Genomic DNA, 23,939 nt, shown 5'->3' with positions numbered 1-23,939 from the left:
TGGTTGCCCCTTCCTACTTTCAACTCCCCCACCACCAGAGACTACTCCTCTAGACAGCTACCTCCCCTACTTTACTCTCCTTCGCAGCCTTCTCTGAGAACACGCCAACGCTCCTCTTCCCCAACCCACCCAGCCATCTGAAAATACACAGAAAGTCCTCCCGGTAACCCTAGTCCCTCGACTCACTATATATTCCCCAGCCGAATTCCAGATGCTGCAAACTCCCCATCGCCGCACCCGACGAGCTGCCTTCCTACCCATTGCCGTTGGTGTCTCCCTTGCTGGTTCAGCACTTGCAGCAGGATTAGGAGGAGGGGCACTAGTCCACTCTCACCTGGCCATATCCCGACTGACCTCACAACTCCAAGCGGCTATTAATGACTCTACTGAGTCTTTAGCATCACTCCAATGACAGATCACCTCAGTTGCCCAAGTTGCCTTGCAGAACCGAAGAGCCCTGGACCTGCTCACTGCTGAACGAGGAGGGACCTGTATCTTCCTACAAGAAGAGTGCTGTTACTACATCAATGAATCCGGCCTAGTAGAAACCCGAATCGAGAGCCTCCAGAAACTCAAAACTAACCTGCAGAGTCAGAAGTTCTCGGCTGAAGCCACAGCGTGGTGGTCTTCCTCTATGTATACCCTTTTGTCCCCATTGCTTGGGCCCCTAGTAGCTGTTTGCCTAATCTTACTTATTGCTCCTTGCTTTCTACAGTTCCTACAGCGGCGCTTTCAAGAACTGACTTGAGTCACCATCCACCAGATGCTGCTCCAACCCTACCCTGAACGAGTGCAAGAAACAGACCTCTCCCCGACCATCCAGGCTCCTTAGGAAAAGAAACCTCTTCAGAACCCCCCCCCCCGTCGACCCTTGTCAGCAGGAAGTAGCCAGAGAGACAACCGATGCCCCGACCCCCCTTTTTCTTTTCTTTAAGGAGTCGGGAATGTTTGGAAAACTCTGCCCCTACCGCAAAAGCTCTCTCTCTCTTTCCCTCCCCCACAAAGAGGCTCCCTTATCTCTCACTTTACATACCGATACCGGCCCTAGCCCTCATGCTGCCCAGCTTCCCGCTGCCCAGCTTCCCGCCCAGCAGTTCAAACTGACCAACAGTTGCCCACCACCTCGGCTTTTGGCTTCCCCACCCCCAGCCCTTCAGCCCCCTATAAATAACCCTGCCCCTCTGAGCTGCGCGGCCATTCTCCTCTTCCTCCCGGCTGGTCCGCCCGGAGGCTCTTTCCTCTCAATAAAGCCTGAACTTAAGGAATTTCCTCTAGCCTGCGGTCCGGTTTTTTCCTAACGAGCTCAGTCTTCCCGCAGAGGGTAGGTCGGACAAGTATTAGATGCTATAGTAAGGGGGTTGTACAAACTTGCCCTAAGGTCACCTGGATAAGTATTCAGGTTTCTCAGGTGATGAGTCTGATACATTTAATTAATAATACTGATTAAATGTCTGGATTATTTCCAAATAAGATTTTAAAAAGAAACAAATTGCTTAACATAAATGTATGGTGGTTCTTGGTTTCTTAAATTTTATAGGAAGACTAAATATATTTGGGTATATTAAAAGACATAAAAATTATGTTATGGAGAAACATATTTTTGAAGTAAACTGAAATTAGGACGAGGAGTTGACCTTTGCACACTATAGACAGCTTTCTTCAAGACATTGAAACAAGACTCCAGAGTATAATGAGACTCTTACGCTCCTTAATGCTACCTTCCTCACTTGGCAAGATAATGGAGTAACTGAAATTTCGTAATTAGTGCCTTTTGCTTGTAACTTGACAGAACCTGACTTAAGAGATCCTTTGGTATACATTGGTTAAATAAGAAAATGTCTGTACTATTGCTAATACTACATGCCATACCTGGATAAATTCCTCTGGGAAAGTCAATACCAACATATACAAAATAAAAAACCAGGCCACATAGTTAAAGATGATCTCACCTCATTCCCTATGTTCATTTGATTCATTCAATTGGTTGCCTTTAAGCCTAGGTTCAGAGCTCAGAACTATTAATATTATGCAAACTGTATTTCCCATTTTTAAACTTTTTATCTGTTACGGGTTACATTTTTGTGGAAGTACAACTTGTAACAGAACAATGCTAGCCCAGCACTTTGAGATGTGAAAGGAAAATAAATCTTGGGGCCCCCAAATCACCGGGCTAAGGGGAAAATTCAAGCTGGGAATTGCTTAGGGCAAACCTGTCTCCCATTCTATTCAAAATCATCCCTCTGCTCACTGAGTTAAATGCATATCTGATTGCCTTATTTGGAGAGGCTAATCAGAAACTCAAAAGAATGCAACCATTTGTCTCTCATCTACCTATAACCTGGAAGCCCCCTCCATACTCTGAGTTGTTCTGTCTTTTCCTATTGAACCAATGTTCATCTTACATATGCTGACTGATGTCTCATGCCTCCCTAAAATGTATAAAACCAAACCGGGCTCTGACAACCTAGGGCATATGTTGTCAGGACCTCCTAACTCAGGCTGTCTCACGGGTGCACATCCTCAACCTTGGCAAAACAAACTTTCTACATTAACTGAGACCTGTCTCAGATATTTGAGGTTCACACTTTTGGCAACCACAGAGGGATTCTGAGTGAAGGTACCCCCTGACCTTTGACAAATCTCTTATTGGTGCTTGGTATCAGCATGAACTAACTTTAAAGCTCAAACCAATAGGACAATTTGCTGGGGTGTGGGAACATTCGCTCCATAGAATTCCTGATCTCCCCAAATTTGGTGTATATCTAAAGTTTATTTTGCTGTACAAGTCTCCCCTCTTTTTTTTTTGGAGTTCTACTTGCTTCCAATGGGAAGGCAAGAGTTCCTGCTTCCATGATGATGGAAGGCAGATAATTCTCTATGGAGTTTGAGCTTGCTCTCAGCAGGAAGATGAGTTCGAGTTTTTTCTTGCTTCTAGGATGGTAGAGAGTAGTTTTCAGCCTGAGACCCACCCCAAAGTAAGTAGCTGAATTGAGGCTTTGTCTTAGCTAAAGTTTAACAGCCATCTGGTCTGAATTTCTCCCTTACCATTAGAGCACTCAGTGATCACATCATTGGTGTTTTTTGTTGTTGTTTGTTCCAGTCTTTCTCCCATCAGATTTGACTGACTCTACCTGACTTGGTCAAATTCGAGTCAAATTGTAGATAATAAAGCCTTTTTAATTTGGCTAAAATCCCAGCTGCGAAAGAGGAAAAAAACCCTGAAAAACTATGCACTTGGTTTCCTGTATTAACAAAACACGTTCTTTTGTTTACTTTTCTTCCATCCTATATCTCCTTCCCTCTTTACTCTCTGTTGTACCAAAAAATCTAGAGCGCGCTTCTAGTGACTTCAACCTCTTTAGAGAATTCAGAACAAAAGTGCACTCACCCCTTCTGGAGTGTTCTGTTTTCTATGGGGAGTTTCCAAGAGACATGGGCAGATTTTTCTTAGGTCTAAAGTTCTGTGTCCCTGCATTGCGTGACCTGACCTCTTCGGCTTTGAGGGTACCAGGGATGATCTAGTACTGTGAGAGGATTTGACTTTGGCATGTGTGATGGCAGATGAGAGCTATAAAGTTAAGTGTGGGTAAGTGCAGTTTACAGGAAGTGTTCTTGGATGTTGTTATTAGTTTTTCTCCTAGGAAGTTGTTGAGGATCCTCATTCTAGTTTGGAGATACATTCTAAAGGCTCTTCTCTATTGCTTTTTCTCCCAAAATTAATCTTGATTCAGCTTCTCTGTGTGCATTTCCATGCAGAACTGAACTTATGTTTTCATAGGTAAATGAGAGACTGAGTTTTCTCAGCTCCAAAGAGAAAGGGCATTTTGCTTCTCTCAGTTGAAAGGCGCCATGGGTGACCAGCGACCTGGTGAGGTGCAGTGGTCATACAGAGAAATCCCTAGCAAAAATCAATTTACAAAAGGCTCATCTAGGAAACACGTATAAGGGCTGATCACCCAGCATTTTGAGCAGAGGTTATATATAAACATATATATGTAAACTGAGACATGTAAGAGGGTATAAATGACTCAGCGGTGACACAATGTGGAGTCCTGCCCACAAGCAGCATGCACCAATCCACCACACAAAATCTCTAGGCCACAGCACAGTTCCTCCTTTTAAGAAAAAACTGGGAAACAAATAATCTAAGAATGAGGAGAAACAAGAAGAATGACCCCGATTTGAGCACTCCATAGGTTTTATGGCACCTCTACTTGCCAGAGTTTATGTAAAATGGAAGTAATATATTTTTGGGCATATTTACATTAAGAAGAAAGAGCCCTAAGGTTGACCTGCAAACTATAGACTTCCTAAGTTCTCCTTTTCTCTATTTACTTTTCTGCCTGCTTTAAATCTGCTGTTATTTTTCTACTAAGATAAAAACCACTGTTTGAATCCAACATTTTTTTTCCAGTGAATTTGTATTTATCTCATGGCTAAACTTCTGAAGTAAAAGCTATAAGATCTTTGTATGTGTCTATATATGTGTGTGCATATATTTAAAAGGACTTTATAATTTCTATAATTTTATCTTTAATTGGCGATTAAATCCATTTAATTTCCCTCTAGCACACCAGACTTTTTTCTCTTCATATCTTATTATGTAAGTTTTGCTATTTGATTTTCACCTAGGTTGTTTCCTTTAATGTACAAATTTAAGGCTATTTAGCTGACAACTGCCTAGGGTAGTGAAACAGGTTATCAAGAACTTGAAAGCCTAAGATAGTAAATAAAGTTCTTTATGAATCTGTAAGATGTATTTCTATCGACATGCCTAACACATCTATGTATCTGTAAGTCATCTATACAAGATTTCATCACTCAAAATATATAAAATAGTTCTAACTAATTGGCTTAAGAAAATAAAAGTGCTTGAATCAAATACTTTATCAGGAAAACATAAAAGACTAGTCAAATCCTTTTTTAAGTTTCTGTAACTTAAGTAAAATCTTCAAAAAAATAAGCTAGCTTTAAAATTATTGGTAAAGTAATATAAGAAATGCCTTAAAAATTGCCAGCATACATTTTTGTTTACATTTATTAATCAAACAATTTCATACTTATCCCTGACAAATACTATAAGGTGTCAAAATTTGGCATGGGGCTACAAAATGGTAAACCCAGCCCAAAAGAGAATGATCTTTGCTTCTATAATTCAATAAATAAGACATTGATATTGGTTTAATGAAAATAGCTACATCTTGAATATAGTGAGATTACCAAACTTCTAATCTTGTGGTTTTAGGTAGTCTAGTCCACAGGCAGTAAGGCTTGTTTTGGGAAAATACTGTTAAAGTAAGTTCTTTAATCCGAGTTCCTCCCTGATGCCCAGAAATGAACAAGGAAAGCTTGGAGGTTAGAAGCAATATGGAATCAGTTAGGTCAGATCTTTTTCACTGTCTGAGTTATAATTTAGCAATGGAGGTTTCAAAACTTTAAATGATAACTGTCACCATTTTCATAAATAAGCTAGGTTAAATGGGATAAATACTTAAAGCTAAACTCATTATAATTTAGCATCTAAAGTTATACTAAATTAAATAATAGGTATTTCATTATTTGAATATTTTCCAATCAAAATATATTGTAGGGAAACATTCTTTCAATAAATGTGTGTCCTTTATAAAAAAGTGAACAATTTTTGTCTAATTGAAACTTTATTTAAAGGTTATGTACAAAACAAGGTTAAAGGAACCAGGAAAATAAGAAATGTAAAGAAAGTTATGAAAATAGTTTTTTTTGGCAATTGAAATTTTAATTTTATATGAGAATAAAAATTTTAATTTTACATGAGAAAGAATCTTGTATTGTAAATTTAATCCTAGAATAAAATGACTCATAGTTTAAGAAGGAGAGATATTCAGGACAAACCAGAGATATTCAGGACAAACCAGGATATTCTCATAATTTTATATGAGAATAAAAATTTTAATTTTACATGAGAAAGAATCTTGTATTGTAAATTTAATCCTAGAATAAAATGACTCATAGTTTAAGAAGGAGAGATATTCAGGACAAACCAGAAAGCCCAAGAATGTCATGAATGGTCTGTGTAAGTCACAACAAGAGGATTTATTTTTTAAAAAATTTTATATAATCAAGCTGTCTATAATTAAAAGGAAATTGGCCTTTCTAGAGATTGGGCTTGATGTTAAAGAAAAACACTTACATACTAAATAATTGGCTAGAACAATAAAATTTTCTCAAGGGGTTCATTTACTCTTAATAAATTATGAGATTATATTTTTTTTACCCCAAAGTTCAACTTTTATGACATGACACTGTTTTTGATTTTCTTTCCCCTTTTAAAGGGTGAAAAATAGTAACACTTTCATTCAACTCATTTTCAGCTTGTATAAGTTTTTTTTACTCAAAGTTCTGTTTGCTGTGACTTGATGCTAACAATGTGTTTTTAATGGTCTAAAGAAAATGCTTTCTTCCAACGTAATATTCTGTGCAGACGCTCTTTTCTTTTGCCTTTTGGTAATTGGCCTAACAGATTTTATGATTTATTAGAACAATTCCTATGCCATTATGATTAAGTTTTGGTTTGCTTAGGAAAAAAACAGATTTAAAACATTTTTAAATTAAAGTTATTACATCTGTGCATCTTTCTGTGTATGCTTGTAAAGTCCTCGTGACATAAGTTATGCGGCTTTGATTCCTGGGTCTAAAAAGGACACCAAGTCCTGTTAAATCTTAAACACTAACAACAATTAAAGCCTCATCTTCAGGCCAGATAGAAGATGCCAGTAAAAATAAACTGCTTTCTGGAGATGCAGGGCAAGAAATTAAAACTATTCAACTCCTTAAGGCCCAGGGACTATTGCAGAGGAGGTGGGCATGTGAGATTGTAAGGGCCAATGTTAAGAGTTAAAATAAGCTCAGTTTTTCTACAAATTAATTATTAATGTCAAAGGCACACTGATGCAAGACCACCATATGGGCCACTGGATCAGATTAATAAGGTTTTCTTAAAGCATTAACTGATTCCTTAATAAGGTTATAAAAGGACTATGAAAGTTACATGTTACAGACAAGATTTAAATTTTCTAGGTTATTTATAAAATTTAGAAAAATTTAACTGACTTCATGCTGTTTTTATTAGGGCTTCTTGTTTAGAAAATTAAGTCTTGCTCAAAGAAGAAAGGTTTTCACCTTTAAAAAAAAATCCTTATCACTTTCGTCAAATGAATGACTTATTTTACAAAGACCTGTGATATTGAGTGTTTTAAACCTCTGATATTTGACAAACTTTCCAAAATCAATAGCTGCCAATTTCCCAGGAGTGGACTTGTGGGCTTCGGGTCCTGAGGTCTCAAAGAAAGGGGAAACTGAGGCCAAGGTGGGCAGATACAGCTGTGAGTGCACACCCAGTCTTAAACCCAGCCTCACTGAGGCAGAAGCCCTGATCTGAGATGCTCTTGGGGCACAGGCAGAGTTGTTACTTCCCTGCTTGGCAGATGAAGGGACGGGTGGCCAGGCTTCCCAGTGCCTCCTTCCACTTGTCCTCATGGCCTCTAACTCCACAGCATCTACAGGGAGTGGTCAGCAAGGGCTGGGAGGCTTGGCTGGCTGTGGGGAAAGGTGGCATTGTGTGGGAAATACGTGACTCAGAGGCACCGAGACAACTCACCAATGACATTGCTTAGGGTGAAGATAAATCTGCAAATAACTTCATTCGGTTTCTTCATATTCTGAAAGCCATTTCCATGAATAAGCACTTCATACGGTTCTGCAAGGAAAGCATTCAAAAGTCTAAGTGAGGAAGCGGGGGGCTGCCTCCTCACTGACCTCCCTGTTCCTGGAGGCCCTCCTCCAACACCAAATTCACAGAGGCTCCTGCAAGGAAGGAGCTGTGTCTGAACCAACATTTGTGTGTTCACCAAGTCAAATCTTCATCCGGTGTCACTGAGGGTCCAGGAGGAGGCAGCTGGGCCTTGAGTACTCAAGGGCCCTGTCCCCATCATCCCTGAACCAACAAGCTCAGAAAAGGCCTTGGCCCCTGCACTGGGCAGGATCAGCACACTGTTCCCTCCCTGAAATCTGCAGCACTTAGTCAGGCCCCAGGGATGCAGGCCGTGCACTCAGCCAGCCCTCCCTGATGTGAGGTGTAAGTAGAGCCACAAGGCTGCCTGAGGACACCCTGTCTCTTGCCTGAGCTGGGCACCCAGGCCTGGATGCCCCCTTCAGGGCTGCTGAACACTCAGGGTCTCTCCTCCCCATCTTTCTGTGTGCCTGTGGCAGGCAGGACACCCACAGGAGCAGGGCCAGGACTCGGGTGGGGCAGGCCAGTCACCTAGGACCCTGCTCAGGGGAATCCATTACAGAAGCCCAGTGTTAGCTGCGATTCCAGAAACCTACAGGTGACTCCTCATCTCCTGCTCTTCCTGACCCACCAAGGACCATGGGCCCCCACCCTGAGGCTCAGGGAGTGTGTCTTCCACCAGTGTGGCTCCTGCCCTGAGCCAAAGACTACAGCGGACACAGAGCAGGTGGGGCTGGCCCGAGGATCCAGCCGGGATTCCCACAGGCCTGCAGCTGCCAAGGGCATTGGCCTCCCGCCTGCCTCCTCACCCAGGCCCTGCTCATTCCAATCCCTGCTGATGCCTGGGCTGCCCCGGTCCATGCACCCAAGGAAAGCTTCCTCTGAACCCTGCTTCCTGCCTTCCTGCAGCACCGTGCCTTCAAGGCAGGCTGTGATCGAAGCTGGCCTGCCGACATGCTTTCTTAGGCTTTTGAGTATTTTCAAAAATGGGAGCCCACAGTTACAAGCCTGAACATTTCCCATAAATATCCAGATTTCTAGCTTTCTTGGAGAATGGGAAATGCAGGCCTCAGTGCATTTGTGTTTCTCCATATCAGCTCCTGGCTGGGACCTAGAAAGCTGCCCTCCTCAGATGAGGAGCTCCCAGGCCCACCTCACTCCAAGGACCCTGAAGCTGACTGATGACATCAGCTGGCTGGGCCTGGACTGATTCACCTGTTCAAGGTGCCAGCCCAGCCCTTATGGGCATCCAGCTGATAGACAGTATGCTATCCTAGGAAGAGCCTGGGACTGTTGGGAGAGAGAGGCTGTGAGAGAGAGCAGGAAAGTCCAGCTTGGTGCCCTGTTCTGAACAACCAGACCTGGGCCCCCTCAGGACAAGCATGAGGTCCTCTCCTACCACTAAGGCTGACAGCAGCTCCTTCCAAATCTGATGCTGCCAGGCTATACTCTCATTGTCTTCCCCCTCAGGCTTCCACAAAGCCCGGGCCAGCCAGACACTGGGTTCAGTGTATGCCTGGGAGGGAGCAGCTGGGCCTGTGGTCTGCACCCCTTGGTCAGCCCAACTCAGCCACCCTGAGCAGGGCTGAGGACTGCCCCAAAGCTCTACAGATGGGGTAATTGCAGACTACATTCTGGGCTGTGTTAGGACTATGTATTGCAGGCAAGCTTTTTTTTTTTTTTTTTTTTGCCTCAACGTGGATGAATGAAAAGAGAGAGAGGGCGGCCGGGCACAGTGGCTCATGCCTGTCTTCCCAGCACTTTGGGAGGTTGAGGAAGGTGGGTCACCTGAGGTCAGGAGTTTGAGACCAGCTTGTCCAATATGGTTAAACTCTGTCTCTACTAAAAGTACAAAAAATTAGCCGGGCCTGATGGTGGATGCCTGTAATCCCAGCTATTTGGGAAGCTGAGGCAGGAGAATTGCTCGAACCCAGGAGTCTGAGGGTGCAGTGAGCCAAGACTGCAGCACTGCACTCCAGCCTGGGCAACAAAAATAAAATTCCATCTCAAAAAAACATAGAAAAAGAAAACAAAAGAGAGAAAGGGAGACAGAGACAAAGCTGCATGGGCAAACATTCATTGTAGAATCCCAGTGGTGGATGTAGGTGCGTTTATGTTCATTGCACAATCCTTTCCATTTGCCTATAGATTTGAAAATTATGCCTTAGACATAGACAACCAGAAGACATGGTACAACCTGGGTGACAAGTGGCTCATGGGAAGGACAGACCAAGCCCTTGGGCTGCAGGAAGTCAGAGGGGCTGGTCATCAGGGAGGGCTTCCAGAATGAGGTGTCCTTTGAGCAGGGCTGCAAAGGACAGGTGGGCTCGGCCCTTCAAGCTGAGGCAGGGCTTGCAGAGTGCCTACACTCTACCTGGTCCCACCTCTGCACACAGGGCCCAGAGCAGAGAGTGACCCCTGGAGGGCCTGGAGATCCTACTGAGAGCCTCAGACACCTGCCGGGCTGGAGAGGAAGATGTCTGCTAAAACCCTCCAGCCATGTGTGTGGGATGGGCTCAAGACGGGCCTGGGGCAGTGAGGCCAACAGAGGCCTCTGCCAGGTTGGATATGAGGCCCAGGGCTGAATGGGGGAGTCTGGGCTGTGTGCCTCCCTCCCTGACCTCCTTCCTGGGCTCCCTTGAGCCCTCCTGGCCTCTCAGTGGCAGCCTGCTGAGAAGGCTCATCCTGTTGCATTGGGGTTCAAGGCTCCTGCCTTGGCCTTTCCCTCCAGTGAGTGTCAACCTCTGTGTGGGGCAGCTTTGCCCGTCAGTGAACAGTTTATAGGTCAGAGCTGTGACTGGCGGGTCACATGGGCAGAGGCAGAGGGCCAACCTGGTGGTCAGAGGGCACCTGTCACCTCAACCCAGCTGCCTCCAGGGAGGAGTGCCAACTCACATCCTCACCTGGGGTTGACAGGGCTGCTGAGACGCCACAGACTGTGCATGTCCAGGGACATGATCAGAGGAGCACAGCTGTCATGCTGGCTGCATGACTGGGTGGCTTTACATCAGGAGCAGCAGAAAGATTCCCCAAGGGGGGAGGCGAGCTCTCTCCTCCACCCCCACCCTCAGCACTGCATGGGGGAGAGGCAGGGTGGGGACCAGATCCCAGGACCAATCATGGAAGTGTCAGCACAGCTCCTGTTCCTGGAACCTACCAGCTCCCAGTCCTGTGCCAGTCCCTGCATAGCCCAGTGCCTTTTGGCTCATGACAGGTCTGGCAGCATCCTTTCTGTGCATGGGAGGCACCTCTGGAGCTGGCTGGCATTGCACAAATTGCTCCTGGCCATGTGCCTATGGGGAGCAGCGCTCAGACATGAATCATATGTCTGTCCCCACAGCCCACTACCAGGGCGCCCTGCAGTGAGGAACCGGGAGGCCAGAGCCCAGCTGCTGGAGGGTCTGGTGGTCTTGCTAAGGGCTTCCTGCTGTCCCCATGGAGGGAGGACGCCCAGGGCTCCCTTCCTCTCCAGAAGCTGCAGTTGTGCAGATGCCAGCCATGCAGAGCCCCAGCACGCACAGACAGAGCTCAGGACAGACAGAGGCATCACAGAGGCCCACACAGGGCTGTTACCACCCATGCAGGGACCCTGACTGGCAGGAGGGCATCCTCTCCATGTCCTAGACAGTAGGGATGGGTGCTCAGATTTATCCTGTGGGACTGAGGGATCCAAGGGTGTTTGTGTGGATGCCTCTGTTGGGCTATGGAGGTTTCCAGCTCCCAGGGTGCTGTGGGATGTTGACACCTCCACTTCTTGTTCGTCATCCCCTTAGAACATCGCCTGGTTCCTGTTCCCCATTTTGTTGTTGTGGTAAATTGCACAGATATTTCAGCTCCTGCACCTGCCTGGCCTTCCTGGCCCGTGGGTGGGTTCACTGCCGCTCCATGCCATTTGCTGGTGTTTCCCTGAGAGCTTCTCACACATGCCTTTTCTGGCTTTACAGCTAAACTTATTGTTGTGAGATAACAACACACTGATGGCACACAGGTGCTCACACCATCACCCCCGCACATTCCCCCCACACCAATAGACACTCACGTACACACCCACGGGGGCCCCACGTCCACACCCACCCACCCATGCACACTGCACCACAAACACACTCAACCCATACCATACCACACACATCACACCACATGACACTCACCCACACACCACACACACACATACAACAAAAATACCAAAGACACACCACATATCCCATACACACACCACTCACATCAGCAACACACTCCCAACTTCCCACATGACACACACACGACACACATACACATAAATAGCAAAAACACATACAACAAAAATACCAAAGACACACCATGCATCCCATACACACAACACTCACACAGCAACACATTCCCAACTTCCCACACGACACACACACACACTAGACAATTCCCACATACCAGGCAGCCTTCCCACACACTCCCGTAAGACTCCCACTCATGCCACCCACTCTGCACTATACCCCCCCCACACACATATGCATATATGCTCCATATATACACTCACACCCACACACACATATTACACAGTTTCTTAGCTCCCACAGAACATACACCCCACAAAACAACACACACAATTGCAGTACTCATGCATACTCCACACACACCACACTCACAGCACATATCCACACTCCACACACAGATCACACACACATTTTCACACCACACGGACCACATACACTCTCCCACAAACTTCACACACATGTAGCCTCCCACAGCACACCTTCCCACACGTACTGCACATCCTGCACCCACGCAAACTACGTACACACAAACCACACACATCAAAGACATACACACCATACACACACCACACTTACACAGTCCCCACACACATTCTTCCCCACACATACCAAACACATGCACACCCTCCATACACACATGCACTCGTGCACACCGCCCTTTGGCTGCAGCTCTCACCTCCTACACACGCAGTGGGAGGCTCCACCGATGTCACGTCAATACAGACCTTTGACGTCAGCTGCAACACAGGAAGGGTGGGGCGGGGCAGGGGGAGTGAGCTCCCGGCCACAGGAACCAGGCCCCCAGCCCCTCACATCCACCCACTCACGGAATCAATGGTGCTTTTCAGGGCCTTGAAACCATTATCCACCGCAAACACGTTGTCAGGGCTGTCTGCAATTGCTGTTATCTACAGAGAGGGGAAGTGGCTTGGACTCCCGGCCAGCAGGTGAGGATGCAGCAGGTCCCCAGCCCAGGGGACAGTGTCTTGCCCCCATACTTTGCGGGCAGCAGAATGTCAGGCTCTGAATGTCACAGCTTTCTCCAGTCAGCAGCCCACCCTCGGAGTGTGTCAATCACTTCTGCAGTGGCCACGAGTGGGCCCAATTCACTTGGGGCAGCTTAGACAACCGTCCTTGGGGTGGCCCTGGGAAAGCCACCTTGGATGCCTTTCCGCTAGGCCCCTTCTGCTGTTTGGAATTCCTGTTTGGAATTACCTGGTCCAGATTATAATCAGCCACACCCAGAGTGTAAATGTTGGCCCCCAGTTTCCGAGCCTTTTCAGCCTAAGGGAAAGAATGCATTGAGTATTAGTCATCAAAATACGGGGATCAGAATGCTGTTATCTATGAACTGGACTCACTTCTCTGACAGTGTCCTGAAATGCAAATGTCACGAGTTCTCCATCAGTCATAGCAATAATCATGCTGGTAACTTTGTTGTCTGCAAAGAAGCAAAGAGTGGCCTGCTCAGCAAAGACCCCAGAAGTGACCTCCAGAAGATCCGTAACCCCTGCAGGTGGCGGGGCCCACAATACTGCCCATTCCAGGGCATGACCTGGTGCCCCCACCTTGTCCTCCAGGGGAGAGGCTGCCAAGACCCAAGCACCTGCCACCCAGAGACCCGAGTGAGGGAGGTCTCAGTCCAGCACCCATTTTACAGAGAAGGGACTGAGAGAGGCGGGGTCTTTCCCACCAGGCTACCTGAACCCTCACCCACTAGCAGCCTGTACTGCCTCTGCCTGAGGACAGCTCCAGCCAGGACTCCACAAGCAAAGGCCTGTTCCTCAGGCAGGGGGTGGAGCCACGGGCCCTCTTGTAACTCACAGGCTCAGGGAGGCTCCTGGGGGCAGGTCCTGCTGTGAGCAGAGCCTGCAGGCAGCCCTGCCAGCATCACTGGGCCCAGGAGTTCAGGACTCCAGGTCAGTGTCATGTGGGCAGGGGACCCCAAGCCACTTCAATGCCTTTCATCACCAACCCCACCTTTTCCTGGCAAAAGCTGCAGCCCCACAGTGGGGAGGAGGATTGGGGGTGTGGAAAACCTTCTGCACCATCTGAGACACGGGCAGCCGATGCAGGACACTTGGAGGGGAGATGAGGAAGGGAGGAGGAGGACTAAGGTGTGTGCAAAGGGGCAAACGCCTTGGCTCTTTTCTTTTCCCTCACACACAGCCCAGCTGGAGGGCAAGCACCTCAGGGTTACGAGCAACAGGACTGCACACACAGGATCCTAGGCAGTTCTCAGAACCATATGGGGTAGGGGTTTACTATGCTCATTGCACGAGGGGGTCCTGGAGCTCAGAGCAGATGAGCAACTTGCTGCAAGAGGAAGGGCAGGCGTGGCCTTGTGGAATCTGCACACGGAGCTCTCTGAACCCATGCCCAGCTCTGTTCCCCCTACGGGGTGACCATGGGAACGGCAGGTGCTTACTTCCGTAGTTGTTCATTTCCATCTGCCGAATTACCTGCAAGAAAATGAAAAAGTATTGAGCCTGGACAGTGAGATGATCTCACTGATGCTCTAAGACCTTGTAAACTAATATTGATTCTTGGAGCTTAAGGGGTCTATACCTTTCTAAATCCTGCCTGCATGTATGTGTGTCCTTCAGGAACAATTTTCTCAAGCCTCTGAAGACCCTCCTTTATTCTCTTGCTGAAAAAATTAAAAAATTGTGGTTGACCTAGAAAGGCATTGACTGTTAAAAATCAGCTCCCAAGCTCTCGGGGATCCACTGTTCACCGTGCAGGCCCACCTGGATGGGGGAGGGGGCCAGGTAAGGGCTCTGTCCTGCTCATTCCTCAATTTTGACCAGAGATTTCAAGGCCTGCTGAGCTCATTCCAGATCCACAGAATGCAGGCCTAGGGAACCTCACCAGGGCCACGCTTGGACCATCTCTGGTGACAGTGGAGGTTCCTGTGGATGAGCAACTGTGAGTCAGGAACTGTAATGGGGCTGACATTCCTAACCCTAACCCTAACCCTAACCCTGAACCAGGGATGGGCATCTGAGAGTCAGCAACAGACAATAGGGTTGATATTCATCACTCTAACGCTAACCTTAACCCTAATCCTAACCCTGAACCAGAGATGGGCAACTGAGAGTCAGCCACTAGCAATAAGGTTCATATTCCTAACCCTATCTCTAACCCTAACCCTAATCCTAAACTAACCCTAACAAGGTTTCCCTTGTGTTGGGCACTCTGTCCTTTAACAGGTAGGGCTGGATTTGGGAAAAGTCATCCTGCTAAGCCCCTAGCCCTGAACCCAGCCCCCACAGCCCCAGACCCCTGACCTCACTCAGTTGCCTCCTCTCTCTTTACCCTGCTACAGGAGGTAGCGAATCTGCTTAATTAGAGTGCCTGGCCTCCTTGACTTCCTGTGCCCCTGCAACAAAAAGACCAAAGGCTGGAGAGGCAGCCCCGAGGCTGTGCGTGCAGGAGCTGAGCACTGATCTGCAGGCTGACTGGGGGGTGTGGTCTGTCAGCTGGGGCAGGCAGGGCTGGCTCTGGCGGCAGGTCTGGGACAGGCCTGGAACCAGCCTGGGACTTAGGGACAGGGTAATCCAATGAGACAGGCTGATCCTGCATGGCAAGGCTGGTCAGAGCATGAGCCCTGAAGGCTGGCTTCCCACTTCGGGCTGGAGTGGGCATCTGAGAGTCAGCAACAGACAATGGGGTTGACATTCATCACTCTAACTCCTGCCAAGGCTGGAGCTCTAAGAGCTGTGCCCTGCCCAGTCCAGGAGGGGAGCAGGCCAGGCCCACCAATAGCCAGAAGACGCCACACCCTGGCCTTCCTCTGGCCATGCCCAAACCCCGCTCCCCGTCCTCCCCCACAGACTTGCTTTTTACCACCTCACACCCACTCCAGTCTCTCCCAAACCCACAGTACAGGACACACAGATCCAAGCTCCCCACAGATCCACATGCCACAGCCCACCCATATTCCCTCGAAGCTGCAAATGGGGCCCAGGCCCCTACCCAGTCCTCAGTGTCCTCACCTCTCTTCTGTGCTTCACCTCCTCCGGGCCCAGTTCCTGTCATGCGCCTTGGAAGTGCCCTCAGCTCCCGCCAACAGGAACTCTGCAGTGTCCCCTGCTGGGCCCGGGCACCTCTCTAGGCCACCTCCAGCCTCCTGAGCTTGCTCCTCCTACCTCCCTCCAATTTCCCAGCCTGGCCTGGAGCTCAGAACCCCACCCAGGGATTCCCCTGTCTGTGCCTGCCGTCATCTCTGCACTAAAGAAAGCCCCAGGACTCCCACCACCAGCTCTGACCCTGTCTCCCTCCCGCACTGGCCAGGGCAGGGGGAACAGGCACAGAGCAGCAGCCAGCACAGCCAGGTGGTCACAGGACACACCCCCCTGCCCTGCCAGCCCCTGCACCCGGGAATCCTCACAGCCACCTCCCAGGGAGGGAGGCAGGGCAGAGGAAGGGCAGGGGAGAGTGAAGAGGGGGAGGCTGAGAACTTCTGGAGCACAGGGGCCTGCAGGGAACCTTGCAGCCATGGATAGGAGGATGCAGGGGAGCCGGGTAAGGTCAGGGCAGGTTCTGTGAGTTACTCTGACCGGCCTGCCCTGTGTGTTGTCAGGAGTCCCAACCAAGGTCTCAGGGAGCCCCTCAGCTTCCTAGAGCTCCCTCTGGCCCAGTTCACCAGGCTTCCCTCGGGGGCTCCAACCAACTCACCTTTCTGAGGTGAGTGCCAAGACGGTGTCGCCATCCGTGGAGTAGGTGACAAAAGATATCCGTATACTTGGGCTGAGGAGGAATCATGTGCTGGTGAGAAGCCAGAGGCACCGGCTCAGAAGCCAGGGCAGTGAGACCAATTCCCCACCTCCCACCCAACTCTTCCACTTTGGGGCCTCTTGCTGGACACAAGGGGGTGAGATAAATGTAGTGGAGCACTCAGAGGCCTGTGGAAACAAGGATCCCACAGAAGAGTTAGGATGGAGACTCACTGCATCCCACACTCCCAACACCCCAAAGACACTTGCACATACACACATGCACACACATACTTATGCACACATACAACCACACACATAACACACACACAGGTACACACACCACACACATGTACCCACACCAGGCACATGCACACACAAACACACAGGTACACATACCCTACAATGAACAGGCAGGGAGACACACACACAGCCCTTCCAACTGGCCTCCCTTCTTTGCCTCCTCACCCCGTTCCCTACACTCCCTCCCCTCCCTCATCCTGCTTCCATCTCAGAGGAGTGATTCTCCCTAGCAGCAGCCATGCACACAGCCTCCCTTTCCTCTCCCTGACCCTCCTTCCTGACGGCTGACCCTCACTGGCCCTCAGCGACAGTGCTGCCCTATGTCCCTAGCAGAGTGCCCCATGGCTCCTGCCCTTGTTGCTCATTCATTTTACCAGCAGTCATCAGACTTTTCTTCCTTAAGTGCCACCTTGATCATGCCACTCCCCTGCTCAAGAGCTCTCTCTGGCTCTCTATGGCTCACAACAGAAAATCCCAGCTCCTTGGGCTGGCAAAATTAGCCCCTATGGCTTTGGCCTCAAACTGACCTGCCCAGCCCTCTCCCAGCCCTCCCTGAGCTAACCCATTCCCAGCCAAGCCAAACCACTCACTGCACCACAGGTCCCCTGTCTTTCCCATCCTGCAAGACCCAGTTCAAAGACCCACCTCCCTGGACACCGCCCTTGACTTTGTTTTCCTTTAACCTTCCATGTGAGTTCTTTGTCCCTTACTTGAACCCTCAGCATTGTGTAACTTGGGGTTCCAGGACTGAGTCACTGGTTTACCTGCCTAATGTCCCTTCCCAGTCTGCGATGTCCCGAAGGGCAAACAGCCTTCCCTAAAATATGCCCAAGTTCATAGGCAGGAGCCAGCCAAGACTGCCAAGACCCAATGGAACCAGTGAGCACTGGCCTCATTCCTGCTTCAGAATGCCACCCTCTGCTCTGTGTCCCCCACCGAGGGACTCCCACGCCTACCCCATCTGATGCGATGTGCCCTCTGCCTGCCAGAGGAAAAGCTCCCTGCAGCTCAGGGGAGGCTGCCATGCAGAGATCAGTACCTTTGGAACCGCTTCACTGTTTCCTCCACCCACAAATAAAGGTCAATCCAGTTGTTGTCCACACTGCCAGACCTAAAACAAAAGGAGATGTGGGTCAGGGATATGAGTGCCTCTGTCAGGTGGGCAGGTGTCTACCCTCCCCAGTCTCCCAGTAGGCCCTTAACAAGTTCTCCAGACCCTAGCACCACTGAGGCTGGGGTGCACCCCCAGTGACCACTGGATCATCCGAGGTCATGAGTTTCACCAGTTGAGTGGCCACCATAAGGTGAGGACCAGCCCCATCTGCCTGGGACTGAGGAGCTTCCTGGGATGTGGGGCTTTTGTTGGCCATCCAGGTGGCTGATCAGGTTAGGTGGGGCACTGTGTAGAGAAGAAATTGGGGTAGATGTATTGGTTGGAAAAACCCCTAATGAACAATCCAAATAAGGAAAATCAACAAAAAAGTTTCACTTATGATAACATCAAACAGAACAAAATGCTTAGGAATAAATTTAAACAAGGACGCAAAGGAAATGTGTACTGAAAACTATAAAACATTGCTGAAAGAATTTAAAGACACAATAAATGGAAAGATACTGCATGCTTATGAATCAGAAGGCACAATCATAATATTCTTAGGATGACAATGTAATCTGTATCAAAATCTCTACAGCATTTTTACAGAAATAAAAAAATCCGTAATAAATTTCATATGGAATTTCAGTAGTCATAAAACAAAATAATCTTAAAAAAGAAGAGCAAGTTTGAGGATACACACACATTTCCTGAATTCGGAATTTATTACAAAGTGACAGTAATCAAGCTATCACGGCACTGACATAAGGACTGACAAGTGGAGCAATGAACAGAATAGAGAGCTCAGAAATCACCCTTCCTGTCTATGGTCAAATGATTTCCAACCAGTGTGCAAAGAACTTTCAAAAAATGAACTTTCATGTGCAAAAGAATGAAGTTGGACCCTTTTGTCCACCACTACAGAAATTAACTCAAAATGGGTCAAAGACCTAAATGTAAAGACTAAAACTTTTAAACTCTTAGTAGGAAGCATAACCTTTATGACACTAGATTCATGGATTTTTGTTTGGCTATGGCATCAAAAACACAGGCAACAGAATTAAAAATAGAGAAGTTGAGACTGTATCCAGATTAAAGACTTTCGTGCATCAAAGGACACTACCAAGGACGTGAAAAGATAACCTGCAGAATGGGAGAAAATATTCACGACTCGTATATACGGGATTAATATCCAGAACATACAAAGAACCCCTACAACAAGGACGGAAAAGAAACGACAAAAAAATGGAACTCATAAAAAATGGGCAAAGGATTTGAATAGGGGTTTCTTCAAAGAAGATGCAAATGGTGCAAATGGCCAGTAAGCACAAGAAAAGATGCTGCACATCATTAGTCACTAGGAAAACACCAGCGAAAGCCCAAAGGGGATACAACTTCATAACCATTGGGGTGGCTTTTATTAAAGACCAGTAACTAATAAATGTTGGACCTTTGTTTGTCAGAATGCAAAATGGTGCAGCCACAATGGGAAACAGCTTGGCATTTCCTCAGAAAGCTGAACATAGAATCACCATAGGAGCCACCAATTCCGTTGCCAGGAATATACTGAAAAGAAGTGAGAGGACGTGTACAGCACTGTTCACAGCAGCATTAATAATAGCCAAATGGCAGAAGCAACCCAAAAAAAGACAAACAAAATGTGGTACAGGTACATACAGAGAAGTATTATTCAGCCACAAAAGGATGAAATTGTGATGGATGATATGACGCGGATGAACCTTGAAAACATTATGCTAAGTGAAAAAGTCTGGACAGAAAAGGCCAAATGTTATATGTTTGCATGATTATATTGTGTGACTCCACGTACATGCGGTACCTACAACAGGAAAACTTATAGATAGAGAAAATACACTAAAAGTGACTAGGGCTTGGGAAGGGAGGAATGGGGAGTTATTGTTTAACAGAATAGAGGTTTTTTTGGGTTTTGGTGGGGGTGGGGTGGTTTGAGACAGGGTTTCACTGTCACCCAGGCTGGAGTGCAGTGGTGTGATCTTGACACTCTGCAGTTTCAACCTCCCAGGCTCAAGCGATCCTCCTGCCTCAGCCCAGGCTGAGTAGCTGGGAGTAGAGGCACACATCGCTATGGCTGGCTAATTTTCATATGTTTTGTATAGACAGGATTTTGCATATTTCCAAGGCTGATCTTGAAAATCAGTCCTCTTGCCTTGGCTCCCAAATTGCTGGGATTACAAGAGTGAGCTACTGCTTCCGGCTGAGAATAGCCAGAATGATGAAACACAGTGATGTTGTGCTCAATACACAATGATGAAACATTTCTGGAGATGGATGGTGGTTGCTGCACAACGCTGTGAATATACTTAACGCTCCTAAATTGAACACTTAAAAATGGTAAATTTTTGCTGGGTGCGTTGGCTCATGCCTGTAATCCCAGTACTTTGGCTGAGGCAGGCAGATTATGATGTCAAAAGATTGAGACCATCCTGGCTAACATGGTGAAACCCCGTCCCTACTAAAAGTACAAAAATTAGCTGGGTGTGGTGGCATGCACCTGTAATCCCAGCTACATGGGAGGCTGAGGCAAGAGAATTGCTTGAACCTGGGAGGTGGAGGTTACAGTGAGCCAAGATCTTGCCACTGTACTCCAGTCCGATGACAGAGAGAGACTCCATCTCAAATATATATATATATATACACACACACACACACACACACACACACACACACATATATATATATATATATATACACATAAAAGGTACATTTTTTTAAAGTATGTTTTCCTATGATTAAAAAATTACTAAAAAAATAGCAGGGGTCACTCCCTCTTAGAGCCCTCAAAGGTCACCTGGCCAAGAATGGGAGCGCATGGAAGGCTGACTCATTTTCTTCTAATTCAATCCAGTGAATGAACAAATGAATAATGAGTCTCATGAATAAGTGGGACGGGAGTGATCAAAGAGCCTCCCTGCAGGCAGTAGACATTGTTTCTGCCTGGAGGACTATCACAAGATGCTCAGGGTCTTCCCAGCTGCATGGTCTTTGGATGGGCTTTGGAATCACACAGTTCAGAATTTCAATTCAGTGCCATGGATGTCTATCTTGAGGCTGTGGTGGGTCATTCTCTGGCCATGGGCTGCCTCATTGTCTCTCCTTACAATGGGGCAATATCCTTTACCCCCAGCCTTCTTAGGTAGACTCACTAAAGTTGCTTTTGTTTGTTCTCTTTACATCGACTCTAGGCACTCCCTCTGCATTCCCCCTCAACCGATTGTCCGGGATTGCATCAGGGCCTCTGCAGTTCCTGTGAGTTTCCAGCCTGTGGTTCTGCCTTGCCTGGCAGGTCCCTTCATTCCCACCCTCTGTCACTGCTTCTGACCTGCAAACGTCCCTTCATCCTCATCACACTCAGCAAGGTAAAAATGAAGATACCCTTTTTACAGATGGGAACGTGAAGGCACATAAAGATGAAGCAACTTGCTCACGACTATGTGGCTAGTGAGTGGAGTCTTCCTGTCTCCAGAATTGAGTTTCTCCTTCCCCAAGAGCAGCCGAGCATCCACAGACCATAGGAATTGGTGGGCTGGGGTGCACACCCCCCTGAGCATCAGTATCCAAGGGGAATGACAAAAATCAGAGGGACTTCAACCTGCTATGCTGGAAAGAGTGCACACAGGAAGCTGAGTGTTGCCACACCAGCTGTCTCTGGGTGCTTCCCCATCCTCCAGGGCTACCCTTATCCAGAAGCCAGAAAGAAAAATACCTGCACTACTCAGAGCCCAGGAGTGTGGTGAGGGTGCCAGGAGTGTAGGGGAAGGACTTTGGAAACCAGAAAGTGCTGCCACATTCTCCTGAAAATTGCACCACTGCTGCTAGTGAATAAGCACAGAGTGTATTCCCACCCAGCAGGAGGAGCGGAAAACAGAACCAAGACAATCTCTCCAAAGCTGAACATTTGCCCATTTCCTTCGGTGAGCCAGAAGGTGCCTAATGCACAGCGCAGCTTCCCCAGGGCCACCCTGAAACAGACCAAACTGTTACTGAAAGCGCAAGAACTGCCATGTGGCTCTCCAAGTTGCAGAAGAAGCACTTAGAAGCAGCCATCCAAAGGCCTTCTCTAAGCAGTGACATTAGAATACCCAACACAGGCAACAAAGCAATCTCTCTGGGGCCCAATCAAATAGGAGTTATTTGTGTGAAAAAACAAACAAGGAAAACAACACAAAACCCCCAAATATCCACAGTGAGCCTCTGAGAACTGCTGACAGGCAGGTCCAAGCAATCAGCTGTTGCAGGGGCCTGAGGATGAGGATGCTGACTGAGCTGATGGGACAGGGAATCATCTAGAACTTTGGTGGCTTTTTTCCCCATTGAAGAGACGAAGCACCAGGGAAAAGACAGCCAGGGGATTCTTTCTGCTTCAGAAAACAGGAAGCCTAGGTCTGGTCTGACAAAAAGGTTGGCCCTGCTTCTCTGACAGAAGCTTGCATCTCCTTGGGTGGTGTCCTGTCCCTAGTGAAAAAGAGGTGGTGGCTCTTGAGGGCAACCCAGGACCAGAGCTGGAAGGGACAACTCACTTGTCCAAGATGAAGTAGAGGTCAAATGAGCCCTTGCATTTGTGACCCTCTCCCTTTTGCCCCTGGCGCCAGTGTGGCCCGCTGCCAAGGCCACTGCGATGGTGGGTCCTCCTGGAGCCCAGGGCCAGGCGGTTGAAGACTCTCCAGCCAGGTCCATGGTACTGAAGCCTTCCTGCTCTAAAAGGTGGCAGGGGAAGCAGCAGCAGCAGCAGCAGGAAGAGCAGGAAGCAGGGTCCCCGGGGGTTGTGGCTCCCCATTATCTGGCCATCCCTGTGACCACAACTCACTCTTGGGTCCCTGTGCGAGGGCCCAGATAGGCTGAGCATAGGCCACCTGTGGCCACCTTCTCTGCCGCCTCCCCTTGTGCCTAGGGGCCACAACCCCTTCTACTGCCCTGTCACCAGTGCGCACTACAGCCCTCCACCAGATACCTCCCCAGTTCGCAGGGACTAGGATCACAGGGACTAGGCTCTGGCAGACCTGCCTCCAGCTACCTGCCTGACCCTTCCCCCACCCTGGGGACAGAATTCTCTGTCACGATTGACAGGAAGGTTGACATGGTGACTTTGTGACCTGCAGCTCTTCCCAGTGTCCTGCATGTTGACAACACCAGGGGGAGGCACAGGACCTTTGGAGGGGCCAAAAGAGGGACCCTCCATTTCCTTTACAATAGCCCTCACAGTGTCCCTTAAAACCCCAAGACCCTGCCATTTGTTCACTAGAAGAGTTAGCCCAGGTGACTTAGGTGAGGACATCACTGTGGGCGAGGGGGTCAAGGACTGGGAGGGCAGAGTGTTGGCAGAGAGAGGTCATTTCTGTGATACTGAAGTCCCCCAGGGGATGGCAGATCTGAAAGGAGATGGAAACTGCAGTGTTACCAGTGTCCTTGTGAATTAGGGACATTTTGGTTCTCTACACCAGACCACCCCACACTTAAGGATGCAGAACAAGGCCCATTTTATTACGCTGACAGGTTCTGAGGATCAGGCACTCAGGGCAGAGTGGGGAGGGCTCCACATGTCTGGGGCCCCCCGATGGGAAGGCTTGAGCAGCCCAATATGAGTTGAATGATTGGGCACTGGAATTATCTGGAGGCTGCTCCACTCACAAATGTGGCTTCAGGGCAGGAGGGCTCAAAAGCTGGGCTCAGCTGGACTGTGGATGGAGGCCTTGCATGTGGGCTCCCTGTGTGATCTGGGCTCCCTCCCAGCATGGCAGTTTCAGGGTGCTTGGGCTTTTACAGGTGGCCCAGAG

The 23,939-nt window shown here is 48.2% G+C and overlaps 1 protein-coding gene across 2 annotated transcripts in view; it reads right to left on the bottom strand.

Moving 5' to 3' along the window:
* The window catches only part of ANTXRL (ANTXR like), a 51,090-nt gene extending 27,888 nt beyond the window's left edge, over positions 1 to 23,202 (bottom strand). Inside the window, exons 1-10 of one of the 2 annotated variants that reach the window (XM_035267778.3) lie at positions 22,686 to 23,202; positions 18,076 to 18,147; positions 16,696 to 16,767; positions 14,584 to 14,665; positions 14,444 to 14,477; positions 13,377 to 13,456; positions 13,231 to 13,299; positions 12,843 to 12,923; positions 12,692 to 12,752; positions 7,637 to 7,735 (exon numbers count right to left, since the gene is read on the bottom strand). In XM_035267778.3, coding sequence (XP_035123669.1) covers positions 7,637 to 7,735; positions 12,692 to 12,752; positions 12,843 to 12,923; positions 13,231 to 13,299; positions 13,377 to 13,456; positions 14,444 to 14,477; positions 14,584 to 14,665; positions 16,696 to 16,767; positions 18,076 to 18,147; positions 22,686 to 23,011 — 976 coding nt within the window. In that variant the 5' untranslated portion in view covers positions 23,012 to 23,202. Of the gene's footprint in view, positions 1 to 7,636; positions 7,736 to 12,691; positions 12,753 to 12,842; positions 12,924 to 13,230; positions 13,300 to 13,376; positions 13,457 to 14,443; positions 14,478 to 14,583; positions 14,666 to 16,695; positions 16,768 to 17,992; positions 18,148 to 22,685 lie in introns of those variants that run through there. The other variant, XM_035267779.3, reaches the window with a different exon arrangement.
* Positions 23,203 to 23,939: the final 737 nt, after the last annotated feature.

This window comes from Callithrix jacchus, chromosome 12, assembly GCF_049354715.1.
Source record: "Callithrix jacchus isolate 240 chromosome 12, calJac240_pri, whole genome shotgun sequence".
Lineage (NCBI taxonomy): Eukaryota > Metazoa > Chordata > Mammalia > Primates > Cebidae > Callithrix > Callithrix jacchus.
This window is presented reverse-complemented; position numbering and strand designations above follow the sequence as displayed.